Raw genomic sequence first — 21,924 nt, forward strand, 5'->3', positions numbered from 1 at the left:
TGACAAAGATTTATGGGAACTGTTTTTATAGATTAATGTGGTCTGAATTTTACATTTTTGTGGGAAAGCGACAACGAGTCCAGTTGTAAAAACCTATTTAATAGTGTCCCACTCTGATTTTTCATGTGTTACAGAGTGCTTTGGGTCTTTTTCAAGACACACATCAGGACAAATATTCAGACAGTCAGCTTTGAAACAATGAATATAAAGGCCTTAATAGAGCCCATATGCTTCATAACTGCTTTGATGTACATGTACAATAATACTGTAATACACGTGAAACATAAGGACACCATGTAAACACCTGTAAAAATACAATTACACACTGGTGGGGACAAACCTACAGACTGTGACCTTTGATCTCTGCTTAGAAATGCCTCATGCCATCCAATGGTGGTATGTACCAGGTTCTCAACTTAATGGAATGCTATTAGTGTTAATACAAATTTCCATCCATCCATTATCTTATCCAATTTTTAGGGTCGCGGGGGGTCCAGAGCCTACCTGGAATCATCGGGCGCAAGGCGGGAATACACCCTGGAGGGGACGCCAGTCCTTCACAGGGCAACACAGACACACACGCATTCACTCACACACTCACACCTACGGACACTTTCGAGTCACCAATCCACCTGCAACGTGTGTTTTTGGACTGTGGGAGGAAACCGGAGCACCCGGAGGAAACCCACGCGGACACGGGGAGAACACACCAACTCCTCACAGGCAGTCACCCGGAGCGGGAATCGAACCCACAACCTCCAGGCCCCTGGAGCTGTGTGACTGCGACACCTACCTGCTGCGCCACCGTGCCGCCCGTTAATACAAATTTAAAACGGCAAAAAGTGTAATTAAGTGAAATTATTTTAAAATGTGGTTAATAGGTGTAATTACCTTCATTATGAGAGTTGTAAATCATTATGTTCCAACACATCTCTAGCCTATTTAGGTGTGTTCTAATGGTTAGAGGACAAGGCTTGGTATCAGAATGTTTCTGGTTCAATCCTTGTGACCGGCGGGGCCATCCATGGCTAACCCCAGCTAACCACCTAAATGCTCGGCCGGCTTGAGCCCACTGCTCTGGATGTGTGTGTGTGTGTGTGTGTTCATTGCCACAGATAGGTTAAATGCAAAGGTCAAACTATACAGTGATCATAAAGCACGTCACCAATATCTAGAGAATAAACAGTGTTTTTCGCTTAAGATGCAGTGGCTATGATTTTGCAGGATCTGTTTGTTACTTCCAACCGTTGTGTTTCCAATAGCTCAGGATGAGCTCTTCCTATTAACACAGGTCCACATGGCACGCCCATGAGGGTTGATGCAGGGGAATTTATTTGGTTGTAACTCACACATTGCACACAATAGCTCCATCTTAAACAATCCTGGTGTGGCACGGTTTAGCAGCAGGTAGTGTCTCTCTCACAGCTCCAGGGACCTGAAGGTTGTGGGTTTCAGTCCCACTCCGGGTGACTGTCTGTGAGGAGTGTGGTGTGTTCTCTCTGTGTCTGCGTGGGTTTCCTCCGGGTGACTGTCTGTGAGGAGTGTGGTGTGTTCTCTCTGTGTCTGCGTGGGTTTCCTCCGGGTGACAGTCTGTGAGGAGTGTGGTGTGTTCTCCCTGTGTCTGCGTGGGTTTCCTCCGGGTGACAGTCTGTGAGGAGTGTGGTGTGTTCTCCCTGTGTCTGCGTGGGTGTCCTCCGGGTGACTGTCTGTGAGGAGTGTGGTGTGTTCTCCCTGTGTCTGCGTGGGTTTCTTCCGGGTGACTGTCTGTGAGGAGTGTGGTGTGTTCTCCCTGTGTCTGCGTGGGTTTCTTCCGGGTGACTGTCTGTGAGGAGTGTGGTGTGTTCTCTCTGTGTCTGTGTGGGTGTCCTCCGGGTGACTGTCTGTGAGGAGTGTGGTGTGTTCTCTCTGTGTCTGTGTGGGTGTCCTCCGGGTGACTGTCTGTGAGGAGTGTGGTGTGTTCTCTCTGTGTCTGCGTGGGTTTCCTCCGGGTGACTGTCTGTGAGGAGTGTGGTGTGTTCTCCCTGTGTCTGTGTGGGTTTCCTCCGGGTGACTGTCTGTGAGGAGTGTGGTGTGTTCTCCCTGTGTCTGTGTGGGTTTCCTCCAGGTGACTGTCTGTGAGGAGTGTGGTGTGTTCTCCCTGTGTCTGTGTGGGTTTCCTCCGGGTGCTCCGGTTTCCTCCCACCATGCAAAAACACATGTTGGTAGGTAGATTGGTGACTCAAAAGTGTCAGTAGGTGTGAGTGTGAGTGAATGTGTGAGTGTGTGTGTCCCCCTGTGAAGGACTGGCACCACATTCAGGGTGTGTTCCTGCCTTATTATATACATCCAGGGTAGGCTCTGGACCCACTGCAACCCTGAACTGGATAAGCGGTTACAGATAATGAATGTATGAATGAATAAACAATCCTTCCGTGACACATTTCGCATTATATTTATAGCACACAAAGTCACATTCCTATTTCAACATACGCAGTGAGGAAAAAAGCTAAATGTCTGGTGTCTTAACCTTCACAACACTATGTTGCAACTTTATGCAGCGCTGTTTGTTCCAAGACAAGCTGAGAATACACCGTTTTGGAAATGTGCATATTAACATAGGAAAAAAGGCTAGTGCAGAAATTTATATCAATAATAATTGCAATGTTTTCCAGCAATTTATATATTTAAATACTTATTTATTTAAGAAAGAAGGAGAAGCAACCACGTTCTGGAACAAAAGCAGCTTTGTACTATCATGTCACACTTTGGGGAACCTCCAGATCTACCTAGACCCATCTAGAACCATTATCTCACAGCTTCAAAGTTTCACTCCTGATTCCTAACAGCTCCTCCAGCAGCTGCTGACTAACTTCACAGCCACTGAACTCTAGCAGATCATAAATCGAAAGGAGCATGCAGGAAACAAAAAGGCTTTAATACAGCTGTATTAAAGAGAGCAGGTTTACAACTGTACACTCATGCTCTTCCTGGTTATAAACTACAATTAATATTAACACACATGGGTTTCATCCACACTGTAATACAGGAACGTAGCATTTGATTTATATCCCCACACACTGTTACAAAAGGTATAGGCAGCAGAGTTGTTAGGCAATGTGACGTGCATGTAAAACCATCCCAAATATATGACAGCATTCAAAAACTTTGTAATCTACAATGAGCATTTTTCTGCTGGTCACAGGAGATGCTAACACAGACACAGCCAAGCAGACTCGGATGAACTTGGAACCTTGAAAAGTGGGAATTTCTGGGGAGGGGAAACTCCAATATGGAACAACAAGTTGGCCTTGCCCTTAAGCGAGGGAACACCACGCACCCTGTTGAACCCAAACATGCAGATTCCCACCCTTTTCCTCCAGATGTTCCCACAATTTACGTTTGAGTTTCAGGACTTCTTCAAAGTCTTGGGGGCTGAGATGGTGGAAATGCAAGTAAACCAGTGGTAACTTTTTTGACACTGCCAAGAAATTAATTATTCTGCTGTGGTTGACTTTTTATTCTGGATTATTGCATCTACGAGTCATTGCACTGTTTATAGATGGCCCATCCAATCAGATTTTAGGACAATAAATATTTGCTTCATAAGGGGATACTGTGGGATACTGGCTGATTCCATGGTTTCTATCTCTCTGAGGGACTTTCTCACACTTCTGAGCTGTGGAGATGAAAATAAAAATGGCCCACAGACTCAATAACTCACCCGAACTCCTTTTAAACAGTAGATTTAACAGAGCCGTTTCCTATTAGTATGACTATTAGATCAACAGCTGCTGATGAAGCTGTATAAATATGCAAAATTAAGATGGAGACCTATTTACACGTGACACTGAAACAGCTTCAGCATAATGACCCTCACTGCAAGGATGTCTTTTCCTTAAGGAGCAAAAAAAGCTAGCTGTGTTTTTATTAAGCCTTATAAAGCACGCTCTGGCATCGTCAACTCATTCCCAAGCTATTAAAAGCTCCCTTCAGAGGCCAATCCAAACACTGCGTCCTGTGATCTCTCCATTTTCAGTTCATTTCACAGCTGAAAGGCTCCAGAGAAACAAGATGAAGAGACGCAGGCCACTTGATGCTGTGGCAAAAATGATTTTACAGAAACCAACACAGAACAGTAGGCACCTGGAATACATGCATCTGACCAAATCAGACGTTGCTCATGTTTAACCCTAACAAGTCTTACATTGTGGAAGGCCATTAGAGTCAGCCATTTTGCATTACTATTTAGGTGACGCTAAAATTAATTCATTGATTAATTAATTCATTCTTTATCTGTAAGAGTTATCCAGTTCAGGGTCACGGTGGGTCCAGAGCCTATCTGGAATCACTGGGCACAAGGTGGAAATACACCCTGGAGGGGGCGCCAGTCATTCACAGGGAGACACACACACCTCAAATCTCAACTTTGTTTCAGCTGTTGGTGTTTTTTTAAAGTGCTCTATAAATAATGTGCTGTACAAAAGATGTTTATAAAACAAAATAAAATAAAATAACCAATAAGGAAAAATAAATAACTTAAATAAAAACAAAACTAATAAAACAAAACAAACATCTCATGCTGAGTTGAAAGCCAAGGAATAAAAATGGGTTTTAAGATAAGTTTTAAAAACCGAAAGTGAAGAAGCCTGCCTAATCTCTAATGGCAGGCTATTCCACAGTTTCGGTTCAGCAATTGAAAAGGCTCTATCTCCTCTGAGCTTACGTTTTGACCTCGGCACCTCCAGGAGCAGCTGATCCGCTGACCTGAGGTACCGAGCAGAGACGTGGGGATGTAGCAGCTCAGTGAGGTAAGGTGGGGCGAGTCCATTTAAAGATTTAAAAACAAAGAAGAGAATCTTAAAATGTACTCTAAAATGCACAGACAGCCAGTGGAGAGAGGCCAGAATGGGAGTTATGTGTTCCCTCTTACACGAGCCCGTTAAAAGTCGGGCAGCAGCATTTGTACCAGTTGGAGACGTCTGAGGGAGGACTGGCTGACTCCAAAATACAGTGCATTGCAGTAATCCAGCCGGGATGTGATGAAGGCATGGATTACTGTTTGAAAGTGCTCATGAGTGAGAAATGGCTTCACCTTTGCCAGCTGCCTCAGGTGGAAAAAGCTGGACTTAACTACTGTGCCTACTTGGCGGTCCAATTTAAAATCACTGTCCATCTTAAAACCCAAATTTAAGATAGTTGGCTTCACATACAAAGTCAAGGGGCCCAAATCAACTGGAGGGGCTTCACAGGGCCCATTGGGACCAAACACCATCACTTCTGTTTGTTTTCATTAAAATGTAAAACATTTAAAGCCATCCAGTCTTTAATGTCATTGAGACATAACAGTGGTTTAATTGAGAAAGCATCTTTCTTCTTCAAAGGGACATATATCTGGCTGTCGTCAGCATAACAATGGAATGCAATGCCATGTTTTCTCAAGATAGAGCCCAATGGGAGCAGATAAAGTGAGAAAAGGAGGGGTCCTAAGATACACATATACATACACACACAGACAGTCACCCGGAGGAAACCCACGCAGACACAGGGAGAACACACCACACTCCTCACAGACAGTCACACGGAGCGGGACTCGAACCCACAACCACTAGGTGGAAAATATTCTTATTTTATTTATGTAATGAATGTCATCCATTTTATAACTGCTTCATCCACGTGTGTTCACTGAACACAAGGCAGGAGCTCGGTCCATCACCACAGGGTGCCAGTTCATCTCAGGACATGAAGAACACACGTCTCCATGTTTTATTGCAGTTATTGTGACTGTCCTACTAAAAAACTAGAACTTCTTGGCCTCGCTCCTCTCTGCTGGACTCTCACGCTGACCCTCAGCTTGTCACTTATTTTGTCCATTTTTGTGTACTTTCAGTTTTGCCTTTATATACCACATTAAACAATGTTCACCATTCCTTTTGTTACCTCATATAAAGAAGATATAAAGAATGCATTCATTTCTGTCTGCTAAGATTATTCAGCTTGTAGTAAAGGGTCTGTAAACTATTTGTTCCTTTTTAAGAAAAAAATTTATGAAGGTATCAAAATACTCCTGAGAATTAAAGGAACAGCTGCTGAAACCAGCCATTTCTGGACTGAGACAGGGGAGGGACTGTCCAGATCTGTGCACTGTTGCTTTAAGTCTTATTAATGTGAGGTAAAACTCCAGCCAAGCTGCACTGATGTCTTGTTAGTATCAGCAGGAATGGTAACAACAAAGCTGCTGGAAACTGCCACATCTGGAGCCGCAGTCAAATAAAAGCAGCTGGACAGGGATTGCACTGGCCTGCATTAGGTACAGTGCTAAACACACTGCAAAAAACCAACACCTATATTTGCATAAGAGGCAGAAGATAGCACCACCATTTCTCCAGTTCCTTCTGTGCCAATCTGTGTGCTTACTCATGCAGAAGAATACACACAGCATATTTCAGAGGCTCCGAAAAAGCAGCCGGCTCTGCAGCTCCTTCTACAGCTGTGGGCTCAACTTCATTCTTTTCTCCTGATCAATATCTCACAATTAAAATTCCCCATCGAAGCTGACCACTCAGAGGGAAAGAGTAAAGCAGAGGAGCAGAAAAGCTCTGGATGCCGGTGTGGTTGGAAACTGAGGTTACGTTTTAGAGTGGTTTCAGTCCATTTAAACGCCCCCTTTACACAGAGAGTCACCATCAAACCATCAGACAGAGCTATAACCACCGAGATACATCTACAACCCTGTAATCAGACCCACACAAATACAGACTGGCCATTAGGGATGGCTCTCTCGGTCAAATCTCATATTCCAAGTTGAAACACAAAAATGTCAATAACGTGGAGCACTGTTAATGACAAGGAGAGCATTCGGTGTAAAGAAGGTCCTCAAAAGCTGAGTTTTCTTTCCCACCTTTGCCCCATCATTTAACTTAAGAAAGGGACCAATAGAAAAAGCCCATTACATTTTGTGAAAAAAGAATGATAGACACGGCCCAAACAAGGGCAAATATAAAAGCCCAGCCCCAAAAGAAATTGAGCGTAATTGAAATTTTTTTTATTCCAGAGCTACAAAGTTTTGTTATAAACAACACAAAGAAAATAAACAATAACCTGACAGTAACGCAGCTGTAAAAGGCTGAGCTCTTTCAGCTCAATGGCTTTCAACAATGGAAAGTAAAACGAAACCTTACACCCATTCAAACTAACTTTAAAAAATAAATAAATCGATAAATTCCTCCGAAACATCTGCCCTGGCACAACAGGTCCATGGCACTCTGCTAAGAAAACATCACGACAGGCATAAAACCCTCCACTGGCTTTTCTTCTGAATCTTATTACCTCATACTTCTCAACATTAAAAAAAAACACCATTAAAATATATTCACCCTAAAGGATCTGGAGCCCAGAGTATTCCACACAGCTGCTTCCTTCCTCCCACTTCTGAGTTTATAGCCTCCGTGTTTTAATGGACAGAGAGACGGAATTTCCAATTCTTAGCCAATTGCAGTGATTTGTTAAAAGAAAGCATTAGGAGAGCATTGTATAGTTATGAAGGGTTTGACTGATCTATCAAATACCTGATAAATTATATATATACATAAAAAAAAGAGGCATTAATGAAAGCACAACTCCATGACAGATTTATACTATTTTTAAATCTTTATTTAAAAATGTTCACAGCTGAAAATCTTTAATCAGTCAGTAAAGCTCTGTTAAAATACTACTTGAAGAGAGCTGCAGAGGACAGCAGCCAGAGCTTCATTCTATAAGATAAATAAGATTTTATATAAACGGTGTGTTTCTACATTAGGGGCCAGTGGAGCCTGGCACAACTACACGACATTGAGCAGCAGTGCACAGGATTTTAGATTTTATTCAAATTAATTGAAGCATTTCTATTGGTCCATTCATCAAAAACATTCACACAATGTGAAGGACATCTGCTGTGTTCAGATGATGTAGTAAACTAAGAATTGACCAAATAAATTAAAAATTAAAAAATTAAATAAAATGGAGTCTGTTTAACCGAGTGAGCAGATGAAAACACTGCTCTTATGTTCCACATGCTTCCAGTACTGAGCTGTGGGGCATGATCACTCTCCCCACGCTGAGAGCATTCAGTAAGAAATTAAAGATTTACACACAAAGGCATTAAGTCGACATAGTTCACCGAGTCAACATTGATACGCAGCTAATCATATGATCAACACAGACACAGAGAAACCTGAGGTTCGGCACAAGGCACTAGATCATCCAACATAATTTAACCAGATAACGTCCCCGTTTCATTCACATTCTCTTTCATTCCCTCCTTAAATCCGTAACAGTCCTCCACACACAGCACTAAATCAGTGTCAGGAACTACTTTAACATTAAGGCTTTCACTGGGGTGCATTGTGTGATACACACACTTCTTACATTTACATGCATTTATTCATTTTTATTATTGATTTTAATGATTTAAAACATCATTAGCATGAGATCAGTCCCATTTCTTTCGTGTGGAGTTTTCTTCAGACGCTGACCATGCAGAGTTTACTGTGGCCCACCTGGCATTTTTTACTAGAGACGCCACTGTATACAAAATTGACCTAACACATTTTTACTTGGTTTCATTTGTATTTAATCTGACATTAAGCCTTCAGTTCAGCCCCTGAAGACTTCATGATTGAGAGACCCAACTTGGCTGTGATCTACATTACTAAGGATACAGCAATGAGGAAATAAATCTTGATTTTACAATTTTATTTAAGGTATTTCCAAGCAAAACATGGCAAAGGAGCATCTACAAGCTGCTAGCTCAAAAAAAAAAAAAAAAGATCCTGAAGGAAGATAAACCAAAGAAAAGCTTTAATTTTCAGTCTCCTGAATACAAAAGGCCTTCACCGAACGTCTAGAAAGCCCTGAAGGTTTCTCTGATTAGGAACAGCTCTAAACGATTAAACTAAGAACCTCCAAAAGATATTCTCTGTGTCCACATTCCCTTTCAGATCCCCCTCAGAGAGGTCAGATCTTCTGGACTGAAACATTCCTGACATACATCAGTTCACCTCTTGTTTCTCTTTATTATCACAGGGTTTTCTCCTCTCTACTCTACACTGCTGGCCTCTGCTGGGGTTTGGAAGGGTCAAATAGGGTTTTAATTTGACCTGTTCGCTCCCTGGTTTAAATTACACTCTCGTTTTACTCACTCTCATCTCAGTGGGTGGTCTCACAACCTTCAGGAGAAAGAACAAGAAAAAAACAGCAGTTTTAATGTACCTGCAGTGCCACTCTTACAGATACAGGGCTGGGATTTAATACAAGTGTTTATCTAGCTAAGCCAAAATATATAACAATTTAAAGGGATGGTGGCAAGGTGGCGCAGCAGGTAGTGTTGCAGTCACACAGCTCCAGGGGCCTGGAGGTTGTGGGTTAGATTCCCACTCCAGGTGACTGTCTGAGGAGTGTGGTGTGTTCTCCCTGTGTCTGCATGGGTTTCCTCCGGGTGACTGTCTGTGAGGAGTGTGGTGTGTTCTCCCTGTGTCTGCGTGGGTTTCCTCCGGGTGCTCTGGTTTGCTCCCACAGTCCAAAAACACACGTTGGTAGGTGGATTGGCGATTCAAAAGTGATTCAAAAGGGTGTATTCCCGCCTTTCATCCAATGACTCCAGGTAGGCTCTGGACCCACCGCGACCCTGAACTGGATAAGCGCTTACAGATAATGAATGAATGAATTTAGAGGGATAAATAATGGTTAAAAACAGCTAAGATGTCCAAGCACCTACCGTAAATAGAGTAGACTATAAAGAACAACAATTACATTTACACACCACCTCTTTCCCGCTTGGGTCATTTCCAGAAAGCTGGCACTTTTTAGTGAGGAGCAGGACTTTCACCATAAACATACACCATGTTTAACATTACGAGCTTTCCCCTTTGTTGTTTAACCAGTCACTTGTCTCCTCCTCCTACATAACGTCTCTATAAAGTGTCTATGGCCATGAAACTGCTGCAAAAGAAAAGATGGAGGCATCTCTGTGTGGCCCAAACACTTAAGCACAAATCACAATCCATAAAAGAGCCCAAAGTTTCATGCCTACCCTGCGCTCTCCCAGAAACCAGTTTTCTCCACAAAGACTCTGTTATTAACTCTTGTTTCTGCCTCGTTCTCAGTCGGCTTCAGCATCTTCCTTCCACAGTCCTTCACTTTTACTGTAATTACACCTTGCTCCAGCTCTCATTCGGGAAATTGGTGTGTCTTTCTCTGTAGTCCCACATCTCAAACGCCCATCACTCCACACACATAAAAGAAAAGTGACTTGAGATTGCAGCTCCTCTAACTTGTCCAGATCATGATGTTCATGATGATTTTCATCGCAAGCTTTTAATTACGCACTGTAAAATGATGGCGCCAAATTAAAAGACTTTTTGGTGCCAGAAAAGAGACACCCAAGCTACTGAAATGCTTTTGAATACCATCCAATACATTTGTGATGAGGTGACATGGCATTTGTGATCCAGAACCATTCCAACATCGATACCTGACTATGATAACTTTCCCATGGCTGAATGCCATCAAATTCTCTAGTGTAAAGCTTCCTTTTACTTCAGGAAAGAAGAACAAACTAGCAATTAATAGCGTTAATTTCAGAAGGAACACTGGAAGAGTAGTGTCCAAAATCGTTAGACCATAACGTTTACATGAGCTTTCCTCACCTGGGTCTCCTGAAGGTGAGGCCGTACTGCTGGCAGGCCAGACCCACAGTGGGGGTGTAAACGATGGGCATGAAACGCTCAATATCTGACGTCAAGACTCTGTAAAAGAGCTTCTCGTTCCGGTCCTGAAGACCCATCAAGAAGACATATCTATCAGAGAGAGGCGAAAAAACAAAGAGACCAGATAAATTACAGGTGTCTTCAGTGTGTAATTTGCATCTTATATAATGACAAACACACCCCCAAATTAGAGCACCATTTCTGCAGACAATGATGATGATGATCAGAGATGAAAGCACACAGATTACTGGCTCACATCTCTATTCATTAAAATGTGACTGAGACAGTGTGAATACACATTACACAAACCGTTGTTTTTTGTATGCAAATTACTCATTAGTTGTTGTTCTCTTGCTATGTTATGTACAAAACATCATAGTAAACACTCCTAAAAATGGAAAGGGGGGGCAGCTGCAGTAGTAATTAGGAATTATGTGAAGAGCCACACTACAACTCCAGTACTGACCAAACTTAAGATACTTCTTTGGATCCGATGGGGTTCAGCTACATGACCATCGTGCATATAAAATAGACTGTGTGTGCATGGTAAATGTTTCTGTAGAATAATTCTAACATGGCTAAACTCACAGTAAGGACTGATTTCACTCTCATACAAAAATCATTAAGAGTTTGTAAACATTTCGATCATCTTGTGCTGTGTCCTGGGTCAGTGCAGAGTGAACGACACAGGAAAAAAGATCCTTAGTTGATCTGACACAGCGGTGGTGACGAAATAGCAAAGGTTACAGGTAAAATCCTCTAGTGGCATTTAACGGCAATAAAAACTTCAAAGGGCTGATGCTCTTTCAACAGTGAGCAATAACGTCTGAATGTGGTTCCTCTTTTTTACTTTACCAACCATCAGGGAAAGGACTGGTGCACCTTCTCAAGGTCAAGGACAGGTTCTTGGATTCCACTCTTGTATTACAAGCAAAATTCCATTTTACATGAATAATTAAAGAACACCATGCATTTATAGCATAACGTCAAACATTAGTAGCAGCCATTTTGTCCATTTTTACAGATAAAGGTAAATTAAAAAACTGTCAAAAACAACACAAGCAATACTACAGTTATCTAACAAGTGTGTGAGGATTTATATACTGTCTTCTTTAATAATTGGATATTAATACACGCTTCAGTTACCCAATAGCTACATTATCCTCTGAGCTCCAGTTTCAAACTAAAACAAATTCGCAAAACCTTTGACTTAAAAATAAACTTGAAATAACTATTTCATCTCAGATTTTTGAAGACAGAGCAAAATACATCTGCATTTCGGTCCATCAGGTTGTTGATGGAACCACAGTTCCAGGATTCCTGAGGCCATTTCCCTTGTATATACAGAGAAGAAAATGATGCAATGATGATAATTTTGTTGAAAGAGTGAAAAAGTCTGAAGTGTATAAAGTCCAGCCCAGCCTGAAAATAAACACACACTTGCAAAGTAAGGGACACACCCTGTTCATGCTTCGGGCTGGGAATCAATCCCAGCTGCGTCATGTGTCCTCCACGACCCACTGGACAGGTTCCGGTGGAAAAGGAAAGATGGCAGGGTCCAGGCTCTCAGAGCACGTTGCTTTGTTTTGAAACAGTCTGGGGCTGTTATGAATGTTTCTGATTGGCCCCAGTGTCACTATGAGCCAAGACCTTATAAGATATGACATGGAGTGTGTTTTATGAGAAACAATGTGCTTTTTCCTCTGTTCTTTCTCAGTTTTAATGCAGTAGAGAATTGTCTACAATATTTTTGTTTTCTAGAACTGCAAAAGTACAATATGTACAACAATACAGGGAGCCTACCCGGAATCACTATGCACAAGGTGGGATCACACCCTGGAGGGGGCGCCAGTCCTTCACATGGAGACACACACACATTCACTCACACCTACAGACACTTGAGTCGCCAATCCACCTACCAACGTGTGTTTTTGGACTGTTGGAGGAAACCGGAGCACCCGGAGGAAACCCACACAGACACAGGGAGAACACACCACACTCCTCACAGACAGTCACCAGGAGGAAACCCACGCAGACACAGGGAGAACACACCACACTCCTCACAGACAATCACCCGGAGGAAACCCACACAGACACAGGGAGAACACACCACACTCCTCACAGACAGTCACCCGGAGGAAACCCACGTGGACATGGAGAGAACACACCAAACTCCTCACAGACAGAGACCCGGAGTGGGACTCGTACCCACAACCTCCAGGTCCCTGGAGCTGTGTGACTGTGACACTACCTGCTGCACAACCATGCTGCCCACTTTAATTACATCTCATTCTAAGTCTACACAAAGGCATTAAATATAAAGCTGGCCCACCCTTTGCAGCTAAAATAGCTTCCACTTCTCCGGGAAGGCTTTCTACAAGATTTTGAAGTATGTTTGTGGAAATCTTTGCCCATTCATCCAGAAGAGCATATGTGAGGTCAGGCACTGAAGTGGGACTGGCTGGCAATGTGTTTTAATTCATCCCAAAAGTGTTAGATGGGGTTGGAGGTCAGGACTAGTCAAGTTTTACCACACCAAACACAAAGACTATGTGCAAAATGCGGTTTGTATGCAGCTGCTTGACCATGGAAACCCATACCATGAAGCTTTTTTACACTGCCGATCATTGGAGACCTTTCCCTTATTGTGAACCTCACAAGTCTGCAACACCACTCTTTAACTTTACATGATTTGCCACTTTGTGGCCGAGTTGCTGTGGTTCCTAAACGCTTCATCTTTTCAGTAATAATCACTCACAGTGGTTTGTGGAATATCGAGGAGGGAAGAAATTTCACAAACTCACATGTTGCAATGGTGGCATCCTATTTTAGCACCACTCTAAATCTGTCAGATCTTTAGAAAGACCCATTCTTTCAAAGATGTTTGTAAAGGCAGACTGGATGACTAGGTGCTTAATTTTATACAACTATGCCAATGGCACAGAAGGAAACTTGAATATACATAACATTCAGTGGCGGATGCTTGTCTTTCAAGTAGGAGAAGCTCCATTTCGGCCTACATCATAAAATGTGTCGGTTTATTTATACGTAAATTCTACCCTCCTATCTACCAGTGATAAGAAGTTGATTCTGAACAAAAGTTGAGCGTGTTGTAGTGCATACTTATTCAATGACATGTACACACATCAGTATATATTTGATCACTTATATTTTGACATTTTAGGGGAAGCTGAGCTCCCCTTGCAGTCTTAGAGCAATCACCTATGATAACATTATGTAATATATCTTCTGTATTATGTAATATGATTGATATGACTTTTTTTTGTTGAAAATATTATATAGAAATAAAATATCTACTCCATCTTGGTATAGAAATATAATCATCATACACCACTCACACATATATGAACACAACTCTGCCCTGTCAAGGCATGGACTCTACCAGAGGATAATTTCAGAGGTCTGGTATTTGGCTCTGTGATTTTAATAGCAGATCCTGTAAGTAGCGAGGTGGGACCTCTATAGATCAGACTTGTTTTTCCATCACATCCCACGGATGCTTGACTGGATTGAGATCTGTGGAATTTGAAGGCCAGGACAACACCTTGAACCTTTTGCCATGTTCCTTGAAAGAATTCTGGCGGCATTTGAAGGACTCTTAATCTTGCTGAAAGAGACCACTGCAATTAGAGAATACTGTTGCAATGAAGGACTGTACTTGGTCGGCAAAATGTTTAGATAGGTGGAACAGACCACAGGAATGCCCAAGGTTTCCTTGTAGAAAATTGCAAAGAGCATCACACAGCATCCACCAGCTTATCTTCCCCCCACAAACTGCACCCTGGTGCCATCTGTTTCCCTGGTATATGACGCACAAGCACCCAGTCATCCACGTGATGTAAAAGGAAGTGTTAGGCCACTGTCTTCCATTGCTCTATGGTTCAGATCGGTATGTCAGCCATATATCAGTTTTAACTAAAGTAAACTCACCCTGCTGAGTGAATAAAGCACAGAATGGCAGTAAAAGTTCATTCATCCTCACTTTATCAGCCGTGACTGAGTTGGAATGCTCGACCAACGGGGTGTAGATGGCATTTAGTCAGGTTGACGGCTTAATCCCGGCCTCTCGCCCCCAGGCCATGGCTCATAATAACCTCTCCTCCAGCACTGAGCCACACTTTGTGGCCTTTGTTGTCAGGAATTTCTGCTGGAGAAATGCACTTAAAGTGACAGTTCACCATTCCTATCTAAGACCAAAGCTTCGATTCCCAGCCTAGAAAAGCACACCACCTTACACAGTAAGAGTCCTTTGGGCACACCTTTTAAAACGACATCCTGTGGCATAATTAGAACAAAAAATAACAAAAGACACACACCATAATCAAATAAGTACCTACACTGGAACAAATGGGAATTGCTTGAGAAATGATAGTCACTGCTTAATAAACAAATTGACTTACTAAACAAAATAAAAGTCCCCTGTGGAGCCAGCAATATCAAAAGAGCTTTAACGGTCCAAGAATTCACTGCTATTTTAAGAATGAGCTCTGTGTGGCCAAGGGGATTGGGTTTGGACAAGTGACCTCGTCCAGCCACAGTCGCCATTTAGCGCTGAGAAATAAAAACACAGACCCTAATACAAACAAGAGGGAGGCTGTAAAATGACAGCAATGTCATAACTGTTAGGACAGACACACATTTGAGGGTAAAGCATCATGAGTTGGAATGCTGGAGGAATGGGACAGAGCCTGGGAAAAGAGAAAGTGCTACAGGAATAGGATCTTAACCTGCTGGAAAAACTGACCTGTAGCCACAGTACAACTGTTTCTCATTCACACACATACAACTGAGGGCTTTGCAACAATGACAGGGTACCGATGTGTTCATTATCTATTTTTACCAAGATTTCCAACAGATTAACGTAATGTTTGGGTGTCCGCACACATGGCTCATCTTCTCACCTGTCCAGGTCATCCTTTTTAAGCTCATAGTTGCGGAGGACTCTCAGTAACTGGACGTCTTGACTGAGAAAAGCAGGGGGGAGAAGGCCATGGATCCCCAGCTGCAGACGTTCCTCCAGGGAGAAAGCCATCCCCTTTAAAATAAGAACAAGATACAGATCACAATTAATTTTTCTCTATATATACACAGTCATAGAGTTTTATGACCATCCCCACTGACCATACAGGAGCACTTTGAAGTTCTTCAATTACAAATAATAGTTCATCTGTTGCTCTGCATACTTATATACCCCTATATTGTAGACGTAAAATCAGAGACAGTAGCTCATCTGGTGTTTCACAGTTTGTGTTGGTCGGTCTCTATTGCTTCATTAGAGGTAACTGCTCACGGGATGCTGTTGGTTGGCGGACATTTCTCAGTCCAGCAGTGACACTGAGGGGTTTAAAAACTCCAGCAGCTACTGCTGTCTGATCCACTCGCACCAGCACAATACAGTAACACCAGGACCATATAGTTCACCACCTTATAATACCAGCTCTATGGTGGTCTTAAGGGCGTCCTGACCATTGAAGTACAGGGTGAAATGTGAAAAGTATGCAGAACAGAGGGACTGCAGTCTGTAATTTTAATTGTACAAAAGCGTGGATGGTCAGTGGAGCTATGAGAATGGAGTTTGAGAGTATTCTGGGTGTGTGTCATAGGGATATTAATATTGTAATATTTACAGAACATTAAGCACACAAAGACAGACTATTGCTATGAGTCAGAATGTTTTCAGAAGAAGGAAAAAGCAATAAGTTTCAATGTCAAAATGATTTCATTTTCAAGCCACCTGAAGCGAGTTATACCCTATATATACACTTATCTCATACATTTTTGACATAATGTAAACTACAGATGAATAGCTATGCAAGGTTTTTATCCAACAGAAACATATATAGATAAGGAAATTAAACCAGCAGACGTGCTCTTATTTTGGCATAGGTTCAATGAAAGAGGTTTTGATTGCATTTGATTCCCCACGACATACATAATGCCTCCATTCAGTTTAGGTCTCATCAAGCCAAGTAAACAAAGAAACACACTCCTCTTTCTCCCCACAGACACCAACATGAAGAGTCAATAACAAAGCAAGAAATATCAGGACATGCCGGAGTTGGTCAAAGATGGGCAAGTTTGTAACCTGAAGAGGGCTGCTCTGAGGATATAACCATTTCACACTGGTGCTTAACCAGCCTGAATCTCGCAGAGTCATGGCAACACACACAGAGCCAAGTGCCTGACCCCTTGCCATTTACACTGACCCTGACCTGAAAAGCATGGGGTCGGGGGGGTTTGGGGGTGTCTTGTATTGCCCAGGCCATTACTTAAGCCACATTTTAGAATGCCACTACCTTGCACCTTCGCTCACTGCTCACTTCTTCACCTCCACTTTTCCTATAGATCCAGTGCATCCAACTTTTCCTGACTTTTAACTTGACACAGTTTAGGCAGTTTTGATTCTTGTGGGTTCAAATCCCACTCTAGATGACTGTGAGGGGTGTGGTGTGTTCTCCCTGTGTTCGCGTGGGTTTCCTCCAGGAGAATGTCTGTGAGGAGTGTAGTGTGTTCTCCCTGTTTACGCATGGGTTTCCTCCGGGTGACTGTCTGTGAGGAGTGTGGTGTGTTCTTCCTGTGTCTGCGTGGATTTCCTCCGGGTGCTCCGGTTTCCTCCCACGCTCCAAAAACACACATTGGTAGGTGGATTGTTGACTCCAAAGTGTCTGTAGGTGTGAGTGTGTGAGTCACTGCGTGAGTTTGTGCCCCTGCGAAGGACTGGCGCCCCCTCCAGGGTGTGTTCCTGCTTTGTGGGTCCGAGTAGGCTCCAGACCCACTACAACCCTGAACTGGATAAGGGTTACAGACATTGAATGAACCCCCATCAAAACAGCCCTGTTCACAATGTCATGTTTCAGCACCTGTTCCTTTAATGATAAGCCTCAGTTCACCCCAACCCGAGACCAAAACAGATAGGAGCAAGGAGCAGCACTTGGATATTTTTCTTCTCCGTTCTCACCATATTTACTATAAGGTCTTGTTTCAGAGTTGTTGGGTTGATATGCGCCAGTGATCACCATTAGAAGATTTACATATCAAGTCACATTTGAATTTTGTGCTAATGAAGCGAGTACATATTGGTCCTCCACAGCGGTCTCTCTGCCCTGGGCCCTCCCTCTAATCACTATTTCCACCTGTGTGTAATTATCAGTCTTGTAGTCCATGTATTTTTACCCCTTTGTCTGTGTTGAGTCTCTCGAGCTCTCATTTCTCACGTGCATTTCTGAGTCTGTCCAGCTTCCAGACATTCAACTGTTTCAGAGCCACATTTTCTTGTTTTTGTCTTGTCTGTTTTCCTCCGACCTCCTGGTTCTGACTCCTTGTTTCCGTTCCTGGTTGCATATTTTGGAGTTTGTGTTGGATTACTTTGCTTGCCTCATGTTTTGATGTACCACGTTGCCAGCTACAGTGACACTGATATTTTGGAAAAGTTCTGCTTCCACCTCTAAGTATTTAAAATAATAAAAGTAGCAGACAATTATTTTAAGGGTATGTAATTGTTTTGAAGAGGAATTAAATTGCTTTTCTGGATGCATTTATTGTAGATAATAAAGTTGTGTTGAATTCATATGGGGTGGTGCAGTAGATAGCTCCAGGGACCTGGAGGTGGTGCGTTCTCCCTGTGGGTTTCCTCCGGGTGCTCCGGTTTCCTCACATGGTCCAAAAACACGTTAGTAGGTAGATTGGTAACCCCCCCCCCCCAAAAAAAATGTCCATAGGTTTGACTGCGCCAGTGAATGTCTACCTGTGAGGGACTGGCGCCCCCTCCAGGGTGTGTTCCTGCTTTGTGCCCATTGGTTCCAGGAAGGCTCCGGACCCACCGTGACCCTGAACCAGATAAGCGGTTACAGATAATGAATTTCACCTCTAGGACTTATATTAGGTTCTTTTATTTTACACAGTTCTAATGAATGCTTAGAAATATCCCCTTCTCCTTCTGGAGAAGAAAAGGTACAGCACCTTCAGGGAACACAACTGGACTTTAACACCACTGCTGTCCTTTCAAAAGATACATTTACACTGTGTCATTCACAAGTAACCCATCTATAGCAATGAACACTTTCACACACAGAGCCGTGAGCAGCCATATCCAGTGCCTAGAGAAATCCAGGGGTCCTGAAGTTCACCTGATAAGGTTCAATCTGACTGCTTCACATTCTTCATTACAGTAAGGGAATTAAAGGTATGAGTGAACCTGAAGAATGTCTCCATCTCCTGCATCTATTATCCCTTCATCTGCTCCACCACTTCACTTTCCCTCTCTCCACCAGCTGCTCAGCCCTTCAATGACTGCAGGGAATTACAGAATTCCTCATTTGGGCTTTTGGAAAAAGGGGTCCTCCTGAGGAGGGGGGCGGGGACAGAGGGGGGACTTACTTGAAAGCATTTATTTATTTTATTTATTTATTCATTCCTTGAGCTTTTCCTGTTTCTTTTGAACTTGGAAACACTTGGCTTTGAAGGCAGTGTACTGCTCTTTTATCAGTCAGGAAAATCAAAGCTTTCATGTCTGACCGTAACGATCGGCTAATGACTTCGTTTTCTCTGAAGCTGTGTGTTCAGAGAGGTGGAGCGCGGTGGTCTTGCCCTCCAAGGCCACACTACACATTAGACTATAGACTGGGATGTATAGGAGGAGTGTAAACCTGCAGGCCACAGCATGTGCTGGTACAGAACGACCTGTTTCTGATGTGGTGAGTGGCGCATGTGGAAACATTCGTGTGTTCACCCTGCCCAGCTCTGCAAACTCAGAAGGAAAGTGGCACAAACCACATTCACCCACAGTAAAGAAAACCCAAAGAACTCTATAATACCTCTGTAGTGTCTCTACTACTCTATGCAATTCCACATTAACATCTGTAGTGTCTCCTTCATATCTCTGCTGCGTGTCCTGTATCTCTCTGCAGTTCCTCCTGGATTACACTGAGGTCAAATGAAGAGACAGTGGAGACTTTAGCTTGCGTCTCCTGTTGTTCAGATGTTCCTCCTAAGTAAATAAGCCTAGGAATCTCATCTGTTTCGCCTCTTGACTGTTAGTGGAGATCTCAGTACAGTCTCACACTGGTCTCAGTGTTATTATTGACAACAAAGGTGAAGGTTTATTGAACCCTAATCTCTAATTAAAGAGCTAGACAGAGTTATTTTTAAACTTCTCTCATGTCAGACTGGTGAATGGCATTCAAAATCATGGACTCACTGCCAAGAAGCCCATCGGTTCCCACGCCGGGAATGCTGGGAGTTATTACTCTACTGTTGCCATCCATGCATTTTATCAGACAGAGCAGCGGGCCGTGTCCATGTCCAGACTGTCTGGGACAGCAGAGAGTCCGACCCCATTGTCCCGATGTTAAGTGGGTCTTTGGGCCGAGTTCCATTGATGTCTCTGTTACACGTATGATACAAGGAGCTATTCAGTGTGTAAGTAATTAGATTTGATAGGACAAAGTCACTTTCTCCATGCTCCCCCAGAGGTCAAATGTCCTCAGTATATCCAGTAGACCATTGTCATATTGGTCACATTATTGGAAACAACTAGCTACTTTAATTATGATCAAATTTACCAACTCATACTTTATGGAATTTGACTTGAGTGGCCTTAGCTACAAAAACAAATAAAACATTGAGTCCAGTTTTGGACTCACTCCACTCAGGACTTGGCATTGTGTGTATCAAAAGTTTCCAAAATGATTCTCTTATTGCATTGCTAACAAAATAAATATCAATAAAAATACATTAAAATCAACCAAATATATTGGAGTAAGTTCCAACACCACAAAGTGATTGGTAAATCTATAATGTTACACAACAATGGCACTCTTGCTGTGTCCGAATTGGCTTCATATTCACTATTCCCTATATTACTTATAATACAATGCATTATAGGGAACTGAATTCAGGAGGGTACTGAACAAAATCATGAGGGTTTTTAACCAAACACCACATTGGATTATGTGTATCCACTGTCTATTAGTGTACAAGGGTTGTAGACCGAAAATAATTCACTATGTTTTTGGACGCTACTACAAAATGGCGGAAACCCAAAATATAGTGCCCCATACAGTGAATAGGGCACAGCATCTGACAGAAGGTCTTTAAGTATTACTCTGCAACATGCAGCAAACCTAGCAACTACAGGTCATGTCTAAGAGACTGGATTCAGTTTATCTTGTGGGATGTTTTTACCTGTTATCTTCATCTTAAAATCTAGCAATAAGTCGCAGTAATGGAACTTTTGGTTTATAACATGAGGCTAGCACTGGTGCACTGATCTATGACCCCAGTACACCAGTGCCAATAGCTCACACTATAGCTCTCCTTCTCATGCAATATTGATTGTCACATCTCAAGGCAAACAGACAACAGTACGGGAGTTGTCGTGCAGTTGGTAGCTGCTCTGGAAGCTAATTGTTGTTGTTGTTAGGCAATGAAAAGCCTTCTATGTTTTTATTTGTTTTAGTCCTGACTCAGAAGTGTCCTTGATTCAGAGAACCATCAATTCATCTGGACGCACTCCCTGACCAGAAAAGTCTCAAATCAGAAAGCAAACACACCCTTCCAATGTCTCTCTATGACAAAACCGAACGTCCACTTTTAATCATCAGGAAGCTTGTAATTCTGGCCTGGCAAGACATGGGTGACTTTTAGAGCTTCTTAAATACAGGCCACAGGGTACCGTCTACTGCAGCAGATGACAGAGGAGAGGGACAGAAAGAAACTGCTCTACAAATAGCAGCCCTGCCTTTAGCCTAAAAGCTGCAAAGTGGCACTTTTGAGTGAGGAAACATGGTTTTGTTGTTGCATGTACATGGGCATATGTGTAACTGCATTGTAGATACAAAGCTCTGTGCTATTGTCAGTATCAATCAAAATAGCCTGCAATCAAGTGCAATGTTTGGTTTAAATGAAAGACCAAACCACCAATTTGTATCTCCACAGAAGAGACTATGGTTGTCATAGCCAGGTGTAGCCTAGAGAGGTGCAGAACCCCTCAGCATTGAGCTGTAGAGCAACTGAGCCGTTATCTCTGGATCAGACCACTGGAGCTCCATCCTGTACCTTTAAAGATAAGTCACAATTAGAACTAATCTTCCAATTTTCATGTGGCTGTATGCAGTTGTGTCAGTATCTGGTGTAAAGCCTTCCCAGAAGAGCAGAGGCTGTTACGACAGCAAAACAGGGA

At 42.7% G+C, this 21,924-nt stretch overlaps 1 protein-coding gene across 1 annotated transcript in view; it reads right to left on the reverse strand.

Moving 5' to 3' along the window:
• LOC136678327 (NADP-dependent malic enzyme-like) overlaps nucleotides 1-21,924 on the reverse strand; it is a 65,356-nt gene that overhangs the window by 28,528 nt on the left and 14,904 nt on the right. The window contains exons 3-4 of the mRNA XM_066656343.1: nucleotides 15,647-15,780; nucleotides 10,665-10,814 (exon numbers count right to left, since the gene is read on the reverse strand). Coding sequence (XP_066512440.1) covers nucleotides 10,665-10,814; nucleotides 15,647-15,780 — 284 coding nt within the window. The remainder of the gene's footprint in view (nucleotides 1-10,664; nucleotides 10,815-15,646; nucleotides 15,781-21,924) is intronic.

Source organism: Hoplias malabaricus, chromosome Y, assembly GCF_029633855.1.
Source record: "Hoplias malabaricus isolate fHopMal1 chromosome Y, fHopMal1.hap1, whole genome shotgun sequence".
Classification (NCBI taxonomy): domain Eukaryota; kingdom Metazoa; phylum Chordata; class Actinopteri; order Characiformes; family Erythrinidae; genus Hoplias; species Hoplias malabaricus.